Source organism: Triturus cristatus, chromosome 6, assembly GCF_964204655.1.
Source record: "Triturus cristatus chromosome 6, aTriCri1.1, whole genome shotgun sequence".
In the NCBI taxonomy this organism is placed as follows: domain Eukaryota; kingdom Metazoa; phylum Chordata; class Amphibia; order Caudata; family Salamandridae; genus Triturus; species Triturus cristatus.
This window is the reverse complement of record NC_140589.1, coordinates 468,375,923-468,392,033: the sequence shown is the minus strand read 5'-3', so window position 1 is coordinate 468,392,033 and position 16,111 is coordinate 468,375,923. Positions and strand designations below refer to the sequence as shown.

The following is a 16,111-nucleotide window of genomic DNA, read 5'->3' as shown; positions in this document are numbered from 1 at the left end:
GCCCTCAGCCTGTCGTCATCTTGCTGCAGCCTATGCTCTTTGCTCCCGTCCTCACAGAAAACGTTCACTTTCATTGTTATTAGATAATGATATTTCAGTGTAAAAAAAGAGAAAATATGGGGACAGAAAATGTACTCTGCTAACAAAATTTTGACTGTTAGCAAGTTAAGTCCAGTGCATGGATTTCAGTTTTCAATGAGAACGAACAAGGATGCATAGAGGTATTCTACTGCTTAGGACTATCGTAGCAAATACCATTATGGTGAGAAGGAGTGGGATTTTTTATATTAAATGAAGACTTCAGCCACATAATTTGTAAAGCAAGTTTGATTACATCAACCCAGCCCTAACATTGAGGATTAGTACATTCCTTTTCAGAAACCTACCACCATGAATTCAGCACACCCAAAAATAATGAGGAGAATATGTGAAACTACTGCTATAAGGGATAACTAAATACTTCACACACTCATATGACAAACCCTCCAAGTCCTGGGTCTCAGAAGCTGAAGGAGTAGGTTAGTAAGTATCTTACTGGTCACCCTAAAAATAAAGAACTAAGCCACTGCCATTAGAGTAAAGGTTATTAATGAAGTGTACTTAGGCCCATGATAGTAAACACTGAATTTGGCACAAAGTAAGAAGAAAAAAAATATTATACAGACAAATTATTTAAGTAACATGCAAGCAGTACACATACGAAGGGTGACAATCAGAATTGTGTTTGAACACAAAATCATTTAGAACACATTTGTGAAATTATATAAAGTTAAAAAGAGAAAAACATTCAGAACAAAATAGCATCATACATACCTGTTAACATGGTGCTTTTTACAAGAGGCACATTGCTTGGCATGCAACAATGCATTTTTGTCACTTGGTGAGCTAAGCTCGAAACTGTCCTTCTTTACAGCAGCAATGTTATCTGGGATAAAAAGTGGAGGTTCATCTAAAGAAATGCTCTTACTGCTTCTTCTTTGGCGTGGTTGGAGGCCCTTTTTCAATTTAAGTCTCTCATCTTCCTTCAACCGCTCAGCGCCCATTGGATCTTTCTGTTCCCCCTCATCCTTTCCTTGCTCACTAGTTTTTAATAATGAAGGCAGCTGTTTTGTAGTTTGTCGTTGGTTAGATTGTCCAGTGTGTTCTGGCTGAGAATGGGTATGCACATGCATTGAAACTGGATGGTGTACTTCACCTGGAGAACTTTGTTGAATCCTAGCTTTATCATCCAAACTGTTGGCTAATGACTTCTGGACATGGGTGTGGTGCGTTTTTTTCACATCTACAATGATTGGCTTTGAGGCAACTTTAGCACTTAAAATAGAACTATGCATCTTGTCATCATTAGTTGAATGGACTTTTCTCCCTTTTCCGGACTTAACAGAGAGCTGAAAAGTAGGCTCAACAGTACTTGGTGTACCCTTTTCTGGTGACTCTTTCCCAACAGGCCGAATCATTTTAACGTGGACTGTGTGTGTTCTGGTCTTCTTCAACCCTTTTCTGGTTGATATGCACTTATCTTCTGCTTCTAGATCTGAATTATGCAGAGAATCCTGTATAGATTGAATTGGTTGGGATAGTGTTTTTTTTAAAATGTTCTTGCTTTTTGTAGGCTTAACAGCCAGTTTATTGTGGAGAGCATGAGCTCTTGGCTTTGCTTGCCTTTTTGGGCGGACACCACCTGTAATCAGTGATGCGTTCTGCGTATAGAATTTCTGAGCACGGTTGCTATCCAAAACACGTTTCTTTCCTTGCCCAGAAGTATACAAATTCTCCTCAGTTTTTTCATCAGATCCAACAGTTTCAAAACACTTTCCAGAAAAGCATAGTACTTGGCCTGCAGCGTTCTCATCCTGCAAAGCCCCCCCTTTGCAGTTGTTTATTACCCCTGTATTTCTTACCAGTGAATCCACAGAAGCCTCTAACCATGAGCTGCGTGCACTTTCTTTACTTACTGCCCCCAGCAAGAGTGGCATTACCTTGTGTCCTTCCGCAGTACTCACAAATGCTTGATTAGATGGTTCAATCAATTCAGAAGAACTACTTTCCTTCACCGTCTTTAGTATTTCATTTATTTTAGAGCCCCCCTCTGCTTGTGACTGAAGAGTTATGTCAGCTAGTGCTTCTTTTTCTGTCATGATACGTTGTGCATTACTTCTAATATTCTCAAACTGTGTTGCTATCCCAACTTTAATATGCCTTTCTTCCTCCACAGAGTGAGAGTCGTATATATGGGCACAGCTACCTAATTTATCAGACTTAACCTCTGATCCTTCTTCCAATTTATTTTCCACTTTCTCCGTTGCTTCTTTCCTCATGTCTTCACCTATCACATTTGATTTTTTCACACCAGGTAGTGGCAACTTTACTCGCTGCGCTGTTTGATACGCTCGCCTTCCGCTTTTTCGCACTGCTTTGTGATGCTCTTCTTTCACCTGCAACTCATCTGCATGGTCATCAACAACCTCACTGGACTTAAGAAATGAGTCTTCCTTTGCCCCAACTGTCAGAGTTACTGCAGAAATTAAAGCAATTTTCTTAGGACTCAGTGCAGGTGCAGTCTTAGAGCGCTTTGCAACTGTACTTTGCCGCAAACTTCGAACAGGTTCTAGAAAAAAGAAAAAAGAAAAAACACAAATTAACATAAATAATAATAAACCATAACCTTACATCTGCTACTGATTGACTAACCAGCATTGACAAAGCCAATAGGTCTCGCCTATGGAAGAGCTATTGGTATTGCCAATATGTTTTAGCCATGTTGTACACCAGCATGGATTCTGTTCAGCATGGCTAAAAGTAAGTGACATAGAGGAGAGTGGAACTTAGTGTCGTATGGCTAAATGGCAAAGAGTGGAGTAGAGTGTTGTACAGTGGAGTAGCCAAGAGTGCCGTTTATTGGAGGAATAGAGTGGAGTCGCAAAGAGTGGCGTACAGTGGAGTGGCATAGAGTAGAGTGGAGTGGACTGATATAGAGTGCATTTCCGTAGAATGTTGCAGAGTACAGTGGCATAGAGTGCAGCTGCGTGCAACACAGTGGCATAGAGTGCAATGGCGTAGAATGCCATGAGTTACAATGAGTTCTGTTTGTTATCCTGATTGCTTTGTGCAATCGAAATGGTATCTAGACTAGAACAACAATGTGTGTAGACCAATCTATGGTCTGGGGAATTGAGCAGACAATGTCCACAAAATAAGTAGTGTGTGGCCCTACACCAGACCACTATTTAATAATCCAGAATACAAATCAAATAAAGGAATAAACAACGCACAACATAGCCATTACTTTTTGCATATATTCATAGTCATATATCCAAATATTAAACACTGTTTCTTCGTGTAAGGCAGTCACGAAATTAACAAAAAAGACAACGCCATTTCAGTGAAGTAGTGACATAAAGGGCAAAAGTGTTAGCAAAACACAATACAAAAGTTGTACATAAAACACAAATATAGAAAATGTTCATGCTTTTTGTATTGACTAGTTCAACATCTGTCCTATCATATCTTTTAATTTCATTTAGAGGAAGGCTGGACAAGGACTGATAAATTTGTGGTCGACGTGTCAACCCTTTGTGTATATCTCAGTTGGTACACATCACAGCAGGTCTTCCTCGGGACTAGTAAAATATGTTTATTCCTTTATTTGATTTGTATTATAGAGCGTTAAATATTGGTCAAGTAAAGGACCACACTCTACTTATGTTGTGAACACTGTCTACTCAATTCTCGAAACGATAGATTGGGCTACACACATTATTGATATCGTCTAGATAGAGTCTAGATACCATTTAGATTACACAAAGCAATCGAGATAACCAACAGAATTCACTGTAGCGCATAACATTATACACCCAGGTTCTGAGGGACACAGGGTAACCCCATTATATTTGGTGGGGTAAATCGCAGCATAGTAGAATGCAGTGGCATATATTAGAGTATTGCATAGTAGAGTGCAGTGGTGAACAGTGGAGAAGTGTAGAGTGGCGTTGAGTACAGTGGCATAGAGTGCAAAGTAAAGTGGCACATAGTGCAGAGATAGAGTTGTGCAGAGTAGAGTGGTGCAGAGTAGAACCGAGTGCCGTAGAGTGCAGTGGCATAGAGTACAGTGGTGTAGAGTGGAATGATGCAGAGTAGAGTGGCATAGAGTGCAGTGACATAGGCTGCAGTGGCATAGGGTGCAGTGGCAGAGTAGAGTGCAAGGTAGGATGGCAAAAAAGTACAGTGGAGTAGAGTTCAGTGGCATAGAGTGGTGTTGAGTAGAGTGGTGTAGAGTGCCGTGGCATGAGTACAGTGGTGCAGAGTAGAGTACACTGGTGCAGAGCAGGGTACAGTGGTGTAAAGTTTAGTGGAACAGAGTAGAGTGCTTCAGAGTAGAGTGCAGTGACGTGGAGTAGATTAGAGTGGACTGTTGTAGAGTGCACTGGCGTAGAGTGTTGCAGAGTATAGTGAGGTAGAGTACAGTGGCATAGAGAGCAGCAACATAGAATTGAGCACCGTACAATGCAACGCCATAGAATGCAGTGGCATATATTAGAGTAGTGCATAGTGGAGCAAAGTGATACACAGCGGAGTGATGCAGAGTAAAGTGGCATAGATTGAAGTGGGATAAAGTACAGTGATGTAGAGTGGCGTAGAGTACAGTAGCAGGGAGTGCAGTAGCTCAGAGTGGTGCGGTACACAGTGCCGTGCCGTAGTCTGGAGTGATGCATAGTCCAGTGATGCAGAGCAGAGTGGCATAGAGTGCATTGGCATAGAGTGCATTGGCATATAGTGCAGAGTAGAGTGCCGTGGTGTGGAGTAGAGTGGAGAAAAGAGCAGTGGCATACAGTACAGTGGTGCAGAATAGAGTGTGGTTGTGTTGTGTGCACTGCCGTAGAGTGCAGTGGTTTACATTAAAGTGGCAGAGTGCAGTGACAGAGTGCAGTGGCAGAGTAAAGTGACATAGATTGCAGTGGCATAGATTGCAATGGCAGAGTGGTGCAGAGTAAAGTGGCATTGAGTGCAGTGGCGAGTACATTGCTTCCCAGTAGAGCGAAATGGTGAGTAGTAGAGTGGTGCAGGGTAGAGTGCGGTAGCGTAGAGTGTAAGGGCGTAAAGTGAATTATACAGCAGGGGCATAGAGTGCAGTGGTGCAGAGTAGATTAGAGTAGCATAGAGTTGAGCATTACAGAGTAAAGTGTATTGGTGTAGAGTGAAGTATTGCAGGGTGGCGAAAAGTAGCACAGAGTGAAGTTGCTTCTAGAGGGATATATAGTATTTATTGGCAGCCCAAAAAACAGGCAATGCCAAGAGTCAACAAGTGAGCTGCAGCTTTTAATGATTTTCATTTTATACTGACCTCACAGCACTGTATATTGTACAATATAAAGAATGGAAAATCAGTATGAAGGAAACCTATGCATTTGTTTAAGTGTGCCCAAGATACTGCATTTAGGAATAGTGATTATTGGAAGAATTCTGAATCTGGACTTACCCATACTATTATGTGATTTCGAGGGCATAGACACTCAGGAGACTGCAGGGTGGTTGGTGCCACTTGTATAGACACTACTAGCTTTTCTTACAAGAAAGTCATGCAAACACCAAGCTTTGGCTAAAACCACATATTCCTTCACATTTTTTAAGGAAACTTCTGGCATGTTCAGGGAAGCAACATGTTTTTTTACCACCCAGTGCTCCCACACTTCTACTGATAACAAGCATTTGCAATGCAAAATGTCTCGGATTTACGCAAGTTTCGGCTACTGGCATTGTAAGTGACAATGACTTATTTATGTTTTGGTTTTTGAAACATAAATAAAACGCATTGTCATTTACAATGCCAATAGTTTAAACTTGTGTAAACGCGAGACCTATTTCAATGCAAGTGCTTTGTAGTGCAGTTCCTATATCCCGGATAGGCTCTGCGCATTGGAATAACATACACTATAGATTTGACATAGGACTAAGGTCAGTATGTCTCTATCGAGTATATTAAACTTAAATTACTTGTGTGTGCCAGCTAACTCAGAGGTCACTAGAAACTTTGCGAATATACAAGAAGGGATTAGTCTCTGACAACCGCATAAACATGACAACTTTGTTTCCTTTTACAATCAGAACAGTCTCAGAATTGTGGAAACAATAGATAACAGTTTCACTCAGTCAATCGTGCATGCTTCGGTTCTACAGAGTTGCACAGAAATAGAGAGACGGGCGTTTCAATAAAAGGGTTTATTGAACAGTCTTATTTCTCATGCAAGAGATATGAATTGCTACAATCGTAAGACAGACTACAAAATACAATATGTATGAGGTTAGCAGTAAGATAAAATAATACTGCAATAGCATGGTTTGTAGCTATGACATATATTTAGGCTGTGGGGTTTTAGGTTTAAACCTATAATAACTGATAAAACCCCACTGAAAGAGAAATAGTCCTCACCAGTGAAAACATATAAACACTGAAAAAACACCTGCACAACCACAAACTAAATGCCATTCAAGGAAAGAAAAAGGAGTGTGAAAGAGTCATTTATTTTCTTCCTGAAGCGGCCAATACAATATAACTTTGTTATACAAGCTAGCAGTAAGAAAGACCGGGCTGAAATTATTCTGCTTGAGTTTGGTTGTTTAGGGATGGCACTAAAATATTGTTTCTTGTTCCTTTTGCTTTCTTTCAGTTGTGGTCTTTGGTCTAAAGATGCAGGGTTTAGAAGCATGTTTTAGGTCTTGTTTAATTATTTTATAAACTGTAGAGAATCAGGAAACATCAAAATCATATTTGATATTTTGGCTGCGTTTGATTCTTTCACCGATAGGTGAAATGGCTGGTTTCATAAAAATCTTTCCTTATATGTGTCATCACATTTACCCACAGAGAATGGGTAAATCCCTTAATACATCAGCCACCAGTTTCTAGCGGTTCAGTATTGATAGTAGGTGAATTGCCAACACCTCAGGCTTTAAACATTCAATGCAAGGTGTAGAGCAAGTATATGTATAAAGAGTGCTATCACTAAGCATCTGGGATAGTGGTGAAAACATGGCACCAGACTTTTGGTAAACATAAAACGTAGTGTCACTTGGAATGCTGTGCAAAAAAGGTTCTTTCCAAGTTCAACAAAGATTGGAGTGATATTGTTTGAATTGACAGTGATTCTATGGCAGGACCGGAGGCTCCGATTATGCTATTTCCTTCTTCGCTTTAATAACATATTTTTTCCAAAGCAGCCAAAAATAGAAACAATCAACATTTCTATCCTCAAAACAAGGAAAAACGATCTGGAGAGAGTAATCACGAGCACAACCAAAGTTCGTAAGACTACAGCTCCCATCAGTCACAGTCTCATCCAAACGTAGTCCTTCCTCAGTGTTAGCCTCCAGTAGAAGGTCTGCCACATCCGTTGTCCCTCCTCTTTCTTCGCTGCTCCGCAGCACCAGATAAGTCGTTTTCTTTTTCCTCGACGGTTTTGGTGTGTTAAAGTGTTTTGATAGTGGTTTCGGGGCCGTTTCCTAGCGGGTCTCAGGCTCCTTGTCGGGGTTTCTTTATGTGACTTTCTTTCAGATTCCCCGGTGCCGCGGGAGCGCCTTCGCTCCTTTCGCGGACACTCCACCTCTGCGGTAGATAATTACCGCTGCCAGGGGGAGCTCGCGCGAAAATGTGTAACCACTGACACAACTGTCTTTTTAAGGTATTGAAATCACTTGAAAACACTGAAAACCCCCCACCAGAATTTATCAAAAATAGAAACTGAAAACAGGAAAGCTTGCATATATTAATCAAAATACATTCATAAATAACATAAGCTAAAATGTGATACTCATCTGATGCTTCTAAATTGTTCTACCCCAGTGTACCTAACCTAAGTGCAGTACGAAGTTTGAAGTAGGTGCCATTTCTAAAGTATAGCTAGCTATATTTTAGTTTAACCAAGAGTTGCCAAAAGTTTCTCTAAGTTCTAGTTCATACCTAAGTTCTAGCTCCATACCTTAGAATGAGAGAGGTTGGAATCTCTTTTCTGGACTCGATAGTCTAACCCCCCGCAAGGGAAGTCAGAGAGAACTGGAGCTGGATTCTCTGCGAGGAGGATGGCAGCGTCAGGTCAGTGCATCAGGCTGGAACTCGATCTCCTTCCGAACTTGCCGTGGTGAACCGCGTAGTCTGGGTTGGATCGAATCCTCCGGGAATCGCAATTTGCCAGGGCAAGTGCTGGTATATTTATACCTTGAAGGAGTCTAGGAATGCCAGTACTGATGTAAAAGTCGGGCAGAGGAACGTCATGAATGAACCCCTAAGGAATAGATGTTCATGCATACTTAATGTGTTCTTGGAGAAATCAATATTCAAGCTGAGGGAAATTCCTAAAGGCTTAAGGGACTGGTTTTCCAAGAATTCGCTGTGACGTGGATGGACAGATGTAGATGGCCATGCCTGTATTTGGTTTATGCGGACAATGTCTAAATAAGGGCCGGATTTCTGTGTCCAAATAAGGGCAATGTGAATTGTACCTATATAAGGGCATAAATCGGGAAACCTATATACGGAATCTAAATCTGCACACAACAGCTTGTTTGGTGTTGTACACATTGAGTGCCCCAAGGCTCCTATGGCCAGACTGGTACTGTGCATCTGCCTATGCGTTTAAGTCCTTATTACATTTATAGTTTGTCCATCTGTCTCTCACATAACTTGATTACACACCACAGGCGCTCTGACGCTAACATGAAAACTGCTTCTCGATGGTCATGACGCACAACTTGAAAACACTTCTTAAGTAAGCTGAAAATAAAAACAACACCCATCCCTATAGCCCACACTATGCACGATGTAGTTTGCTACGGGCATGGCTAAGCACTTCAGTACCCTACTCCTTTGCCCCCAACCCCAGTGGGGAAGTAAGTGCTGTGCAAAGGCCACTATACAGTACAATACAAATTCTGGCAAGGCCTACTCCATTATCTGTCCTTAGGAAGTCAGTAAATTCTGGACCATAAATTTAGCTATAGTAACGTCTGTTATTACAGTGCTTAGAACTGATAGATGAAGCACTTTATAAAGAACAAGGTAGTAGTATAATATCTTGATGGCCTTTGCTTTGTAACAAAAGTAGATCTCAATCACCTAATCTGGGGTATCTAGTGGACTGACTAATAAACCAGATGTACAGAAGACCTTGTGTTGAGCACAACAAATGTACATGCTACAAACAAAAGGGGCTATTTTAGCTTTCATTATAAATGTGTCTTCAATAGCTATACTTACAACCACTCATCCGAATGTACTCTCAATGTACTTGTGCAGACTTTCACACAAGAAGGGCAGCCAATGCTAAGAAGTGTGTGCTATTCCTCCAGATACACTCGACGTCAAAACAAGTGAACATGTTTTAAAGATGATACACAACATGTGAATTTACACAAATATTCATGCTAAAAACAATCAAGTTACTTACCAATCATAATAGTTAATTGTGTGACTCTGTTATAGATTCACGTGTGGCCCTCCTAATCTGCCCACTGAGGCAGAGCAATGGCAAACAATTACTATTTACAAGACTGTTTCTATGCCACTCACTATACAAAGCCTTTAAAAATACACTATGTAGGTTGCGGAAAACTGCAGGTTTCATGTCATTGGCATAGCTGGTCATTTGAGAAGTTTGTGGTCATCATGCACATTCAAATGTTAAAAAGAAGACACTATTCCACACCCATGGTACGTGGCTCTTGTAATAATCCTAATGTATTTTAAATAAACTGCAGTTTTTCCTGCTTCATAGCACTGCAAAAAAAAAAAAGATTATCCTAATTATTAGTACTTGATTTATTAACTTTAGGAGGCTGGAAGGCTGAATTATCGTTCTTGGAAATCGAATCATTGGTCTGCATATCACAAAGCACTTTAAGCCATCTAGGGCATTATGATGAAGCTGGCAAACCATTGGTTGAGGCGAGAATCTTGTTTCTGCAATTGCAGGAGTAAGAGTGCTTGTGCTGGGTGTTTAATGACCAGGCACGAACGGCGCAGCTAGTTAAGCGCTCCATTCTTCTACACACTAGTAGAGAGCTAATCTTATTTTAGCTTATATTTTTTATGATGATGGGAATTACTAGTGGGGATGCATGTATCACCAGTTTTAATTTTAATCGTAGGCCACAGCACTATGGAGTGGATTTTACCGCAAGGGTTTTTGCCTTTTCTGCTTTGGGTGGTATTTATTGCCAGCTTTAAGTGGTGTCCCAACTGCCGGGCAGTGATATGGCCCCCTCTCCGATGTATCTCTACATGCGCTGCTGCAGAAGGATAACGGTTCTTGGGGCTGTGGTAGCAGTGAAGTAAAGTTGCAGCATTTGGCCCCAGATTTTCACATTTGGGTTCCCAGCCGCTCCTTCCCCACAATGATAGAGTTTCATTTTAAAGACCACTTCGTGGGCCAGTGCAGCTGTAACCATGCTCTTTCAGGGCTCGCTCTGCGCTCTGAGGTCACTAGACGGCCCTGTGACCCCCTGTTCAGGAATTTAAATGGCATGGGTTATCCAGCGACAACGCCTAATTGTAACTATAATCATGGCTGACATGGCAGCGGGGCTTCTGGAGATGGCTACAGATTAGTTCTCTGTAGGCAGGTTTCTGAGCACTATCAGGAAGGGCATATGAGAGGCCAGACTACATTTCCCACCTAAATGTTTTCTTTTGTATGATAATTCATGGTATGTCCTGGTGAGAAGCATTGCTGTGAGTGCGATGTTTCTCAATAGGCCTGGGCTAAATTTCCGTTCCGCTCGCGGAAATTGCGATGGTTTGACATTTTTGCATTCCGCGGAGAGCGCGAAAATGTCGAAATTTCCGCATTCCGCAGCTTAGCAATAATTTGTTTCTTGCTTGCGCTGTAAAATAATACATTCTCGCGCGCGCGATCGCCTTACCTGAATCCCCGCGTTCGCCGAAAAGTTTTCCCGATCCGGTCTCGTTCTCCACGAGATGTTGGATTGCTGGTAGCCATTTGCGCTGTCTCGCGACAGTTCGCGCCCGCAGTAATGTCATTGGTCGCGCGATCACGTCTTTCTTCTCGCGATCATGCACCGCGAGAAGAGTAAAAACAAGATGGCCGTGCCCGCGAGCAACCGCATGGGTAAGTTGGCGAGCCACGACCACGCAGAAAATACCCTGAACAGGCAGGAAAAAAACTTCCGCATCTTCGCGATATTTCCGCTTGTTTGCGGAGATTTTTAACATTTTCGCGATAATTCCGCCCACCCCTATTTCTCAACCAAATTGACTGTCAGCGCTGTTATGTTTAAAGTTTATTCTCGGGTGTTGAGTATGGAGGTGCGGTTAGTTAGAGGTGTGCTGTTGTGTATGGCATTCCTCTGCTGTACAGAATATGCATGCAGTGTTCTGTCGAATGCCTTGTATGATTTGTCCTTTTAAGAGATTACATGTCGTCACCAGAATAGTGTTAGGAATTCCAACTAAACAAGCAGGAAAATTAATGGAGACAGACAGCTAGTGGTGACTAACTATACAAGCATTTGCAACGCAATAGGTCTTGCATTTACGCGAGACCTATTGCAAGGAAAATGACTGGCATTACGACAACGGGAGGGAGGGAGGGCACGGCAGCGGGAGGGCGGGGGGTAGAAGGCACGGACAACGGGGAGGGAGGGCGGGTGGGATTTTGAAGGCATGGATATTGGGAGGGCGGGGGTGTTGGAGAAGGCACGACGGACAAAGGGGGGGCTCAAAGGCACAGATAACCGGTGTGGGGCACAAAGGCACGGACACCCTGGTTGGGAAAAGGCACCAAAGCACGTCGTGCCTTCAGTAGGAGAACCTCATTAACGAAAAGAGTGCTCACAGTCTAAATAACACTACCGTCTAACACTCGATGTAAAGGGGCCAGCCGCCATGTGAGGTGACAAATGAAGAGGAGGCGGTACTAAGGAGGGAATAACAAGCCTATCGCCGAATCAGAAGCCAGCATTTAGGGCAGACAATGACACAAGCTAATCGCAAATATGGGCGGAGAGTGGGCAGAGCTTCTATTCACCTACTCCTCTACAATAAGCCTCGCAGAGCAGCGCATGCGCCCTGGCTCTACGCTCGACCTAATAATCGCAAATATGGGCGGAGCTTTTATTCAACTACTCCTCTACAATAAGCCTTGTTAATGCTGCGCATGCGCGCTGGCTCTAGGCTCGACCTAAAAACGGTACCCCACTGTGGGCCTCTCAAACAGGACAGGAAAGCCCCCAAAATGTAACAGAGACACCAACGTTTAGCTATTGAAAATGAGCCATTTGAGGAATGAGTGGGGTAAACTTTCCCTGGCCGGGCATCTCCCCCTACCCCAAAGTTATCCTCTACTGACACCAACAGGTTTCAATTTCATCAGTGTGATGTCAGTACACTGAACATCACACTGATGGAAAGGAACCTTTTCCCTTGTGTTCCAAATTTGTTTGTTAAAATGAAAATTCTTCTGGTGCGGGCACCAGAAGGATTTTCTGCTTCAGATTGATGAATGAACTTTTTACACCTATTGCACTCCTGAGGTAGTGTGGTGGAGATGAACGGTTCATCCACCACATTAAAGAAGTTAGGGTAGGGTAGGACCAGTGCACTTGCTCTGACACACCAGTGTATGTTTATGCAAATATGGTTGATACTCTTTCAAGGTTGTATGTCAATATTATGCAGACTTCAATGATTCACTTCAGTGTACGTGGATTTGTTTTTCAAAACACAAAGATTCATTCCCTACTGCACTCAATTCTATTACATGCTTTATGCGGAGCAGAAGCATGTGAGACTTGACCTTCTGCTAAGATTTATTCAGCGTCCAAAGGACTGAGGAATATGCTACCAGGTTTGAAAATTCTTTTCCATCGGTAGTTATTGACATGTGAGCCTTAGGGAACTTATACTCATTTAAAATTTCAGTCCCACTTTAGCTCTTATAAGACTCGCATTGAATAAAAACCCTACTAATACTAAAAACAATTTTTTGAGATGTATCCGTTTTCAATATTCTTTCTGCCTCAGTGCAAGTTCTAATACTCCGATTAAGGCAAATTGGTTTAATCCTTTTATTCCTTGCTTTGCCATATGCACGGCAGAAGAATAAAACATGCAAATCGTTCTCCTTTGAAGCATTTTTGCATAGTTCGCACCATTCATTATTGTTTTTATTCCTGTTTACTGCCCAGTTTGATGTATTTGCATTAATATTTAGTACACCATACCTAAACTTCATATATAGGGCTTTAGCCAATGGAGGACGTATCTCGTCCATAAACATTTCAAAGCTGGCTATTCCCTTGTCTAGGAGAAACTTTGATGTCAATATACCATTATCTGCGCTATACATCAAGTTATTTTGGATGTAAGTCCAAAAAGTGGCTTTTAGCAATATTTTGCTACACCCAATCAGTTGTGTTGCTGCTTCCCAGAAATATTTGAGACCTAATTCCTCGGACCAGAAGGAAACATGTTTTATCCACGGAGTACCCCTACCTTTATCAATTTCTAAAATCTCTTTGAGGCCCTCTTTGTAACTGGTCAGTTCAGGGGTTGACCAGAGTCGCACCCAAAATAATAGGGGTCGTAGTACTGCGTGGTGATCCAAACGTTTAACATTTAGATCCATCAGGATGGGTATTAGTGGTGTTCTTACTGGCAACCCCAACACCCTCCTAATGAATTTATTTTCTCCCGGTTCAAAGGTCTTTTGGCAATGTGGTCCCCAAATTTCGGCACCGTATAATGCAACTGCTTGTACTTCATATTTATACACCTCCAGGGCAGGAGTCATTGCTTTTGAGGTGCTACTCCCATGCATCTTTTGAAGTTGGGCAATTTAATTTTTTTCCAGCTGCTATTTCCAAGACCGCTTTGCATCCAACATTATCCCTAAATAAGTAAAACAATGTACATACTCTATCTTTTGGCCTCTGATAGATAAATTCTGCTTGAAGGACTTGTGTGGGTTTATAGCCATGTACTTTGTTTTGCCAGAATTTATTTCAAGGCCCTTTTCGTTACAATATATATTAAAAAGATTCAGTAGGGATTGTAGACCTTTGGGGGTTTGGGATATCAGAATGGTATCGTCAGCAAATAAAAGGGCTGGCATAGGATCCACCCCAACTTAGGAGAATCATGTGCACAGCCCAATAAATAACTCGGAATGTCATTAACATAAAGAGAGATTAACGTGGGTGCCAACACACATCCTTGACGTACACCCCGTCTGACTGGAATTGCCTCGGTTAATTCACCCCTTGGGCCCCATCTTACTTTAGCGAAGTTGTCCTCATGTAATCTTATTATTTGCTTCAGTAGCTCAATGGGAACACCCTGTTGTTTTAGAGATTCCCAGAGCAAATTCCGAGGCACAAGATCGAAAGCGGCCTTAAGGTCTACAAAAGCTATATATAAGTGGCCCTTTTTTATAATTATGTATTTCCAGCATAAACATAAAAATCTAAAAACCTGATCAATTGTACTCGTTTTTGTTCTAAACCCCACCTGGAATTTTGAAATCACCTTGTTTTCATCGAGCCAATCGTTTAATCTCCTTAAAATATGTCTGGAATACATTTTTTGTAAAATATCAATTAGGCTAATTGGTCGGTAGTTTCCAGGGTCGTCACGATTACCTTTTTTAAAAACAGTAACAATTTCTGCCCCTTTCCATGTTTCCGGTATCGGCAAACCACCCGTAATTGCATTACAAAGATTGTTAATATAAGGGCCCCAGACACTATCATCATGTTTTAATAAGTCCCCCGGGATTTTGACAGGCCCAGGGGCTTTGCCTGGTTTAACTGCTCTAATTGCTAGGAATGTTTCTTCCAAGCTAAAATGCAGGATATTTGTGTTTGAACTGGGGACCACGGATATCGAGCAGGGTAGTTCTACTATTTGATTGTCAGCATATAGTTTAGAAAAATGCTCCTCCTACGTCTTTGCATCTATAAAGAGGTCCTTAGCTTCCCTACTTGTCTTACTACCCTTGGCTATTATACGCCAAAAACCTTCTTGATCTTTAGATTTAGCCGCTTCAACTAACTCTGTCCAGATGTTATCCTCCCACTCTTTCTTTGCTTGTTCTAGAATTTGCTTGTATTTCGTTCTCTTCTCCCTTGTGTCTATTACATTGTTCTTTTTTATTGCCAGTAGGAGATCAGCTTTTGCCTCTCGGCACTCCTTGTTTTACCACAAATTAGCACCTGATTTTACTCCACTTCCCACTCTACCTTGTTCTCCTGGTAATTTACTTAATATTGGTACCAGTGCTTCCTGCAACTTGGAATGTGTGGTCGTTATCGGGAATTCCACTTCTGGGACGTCTAAATGTGACTGAATAATATCGGAAAAAACATTGTATATTTGTATCATGGACTCCACCTTGCCTAATATATTCGCCCACTTTAAGGCACGACGATTATTGCTCACTATACTACCATCAAGTGAAGGCATTATTTCCCCTTTATTCTGAGCTTTACCCATAAAGAGGTCTGGTTTTATTAACAAATGCAAGGGTCGATGGTCGCTGTCAGATTTAACATCTACTTTCATATCTAGTATATTTGGCCAAAAATTAACAGATGCTATTATGTAGTCAATACAGCTCCTATAAGTGCCTCTACAGAAGGTAGGAGTATTAGGTTTATCTGAAGATAGCCTGTGCCCTGTTGTTAATTTCATTATCTGGGCAACTGCTATAGTGCAGGACACTAACGGGCTACTTTGCAGGACAAGGATATTATGGGCGGTGTCCTCATCTTCAAATAAATTGCGGAACCCCACAACCGGTTCGAACTTACAGTTGAGGTCACATCCAACAATTATCATTGCACCTGGCTCTAATGAGTTCAAAAAGTTATCCAGATGGTTTATTATTATCGATTCCTTTGCATTTGGGCCCGGCCTGTTGTAAACATTAATTAAATATTTTATAAAAATTCCCCAGTGTTTTTATTTTTACAACAGACAAATCCTCAGATAGTGTGTGTAATGCCATAGATTCTATTTTAAGGGTTATCCTAATCCATATGGTAAGGCCTCCCGAGGCCCTGCCTCTCGTTGAAGGAATGGCTTTTACATTAAAGGTCTTATACC

General features: G+C 41.7%; 1 protein-coding gene across 2 annotated transcripts in view; it reads right to left on the bottom strand.

The window, feature by feature from the left end:
- Window positions 1-16,111, bottom strand: part of PHF3 (PHD finger protein 3) — a 640,592-nt gene that overhangs the window by 509,725 nt on the left and 114,756 nt on the right. For both annotated transcript variants that reach the window (XM_085610899.1, XM_085610900.1), the window contains one exon: window positions 814-2,608. In XM_085610899.1, the coding sequence (XP_085467025.1) occupies window positions 814-2,608 (1,795 nt within the window). The remainder of the gene's footprint in view (window positions 1-813; window positions 2,609-16,111) is intronic.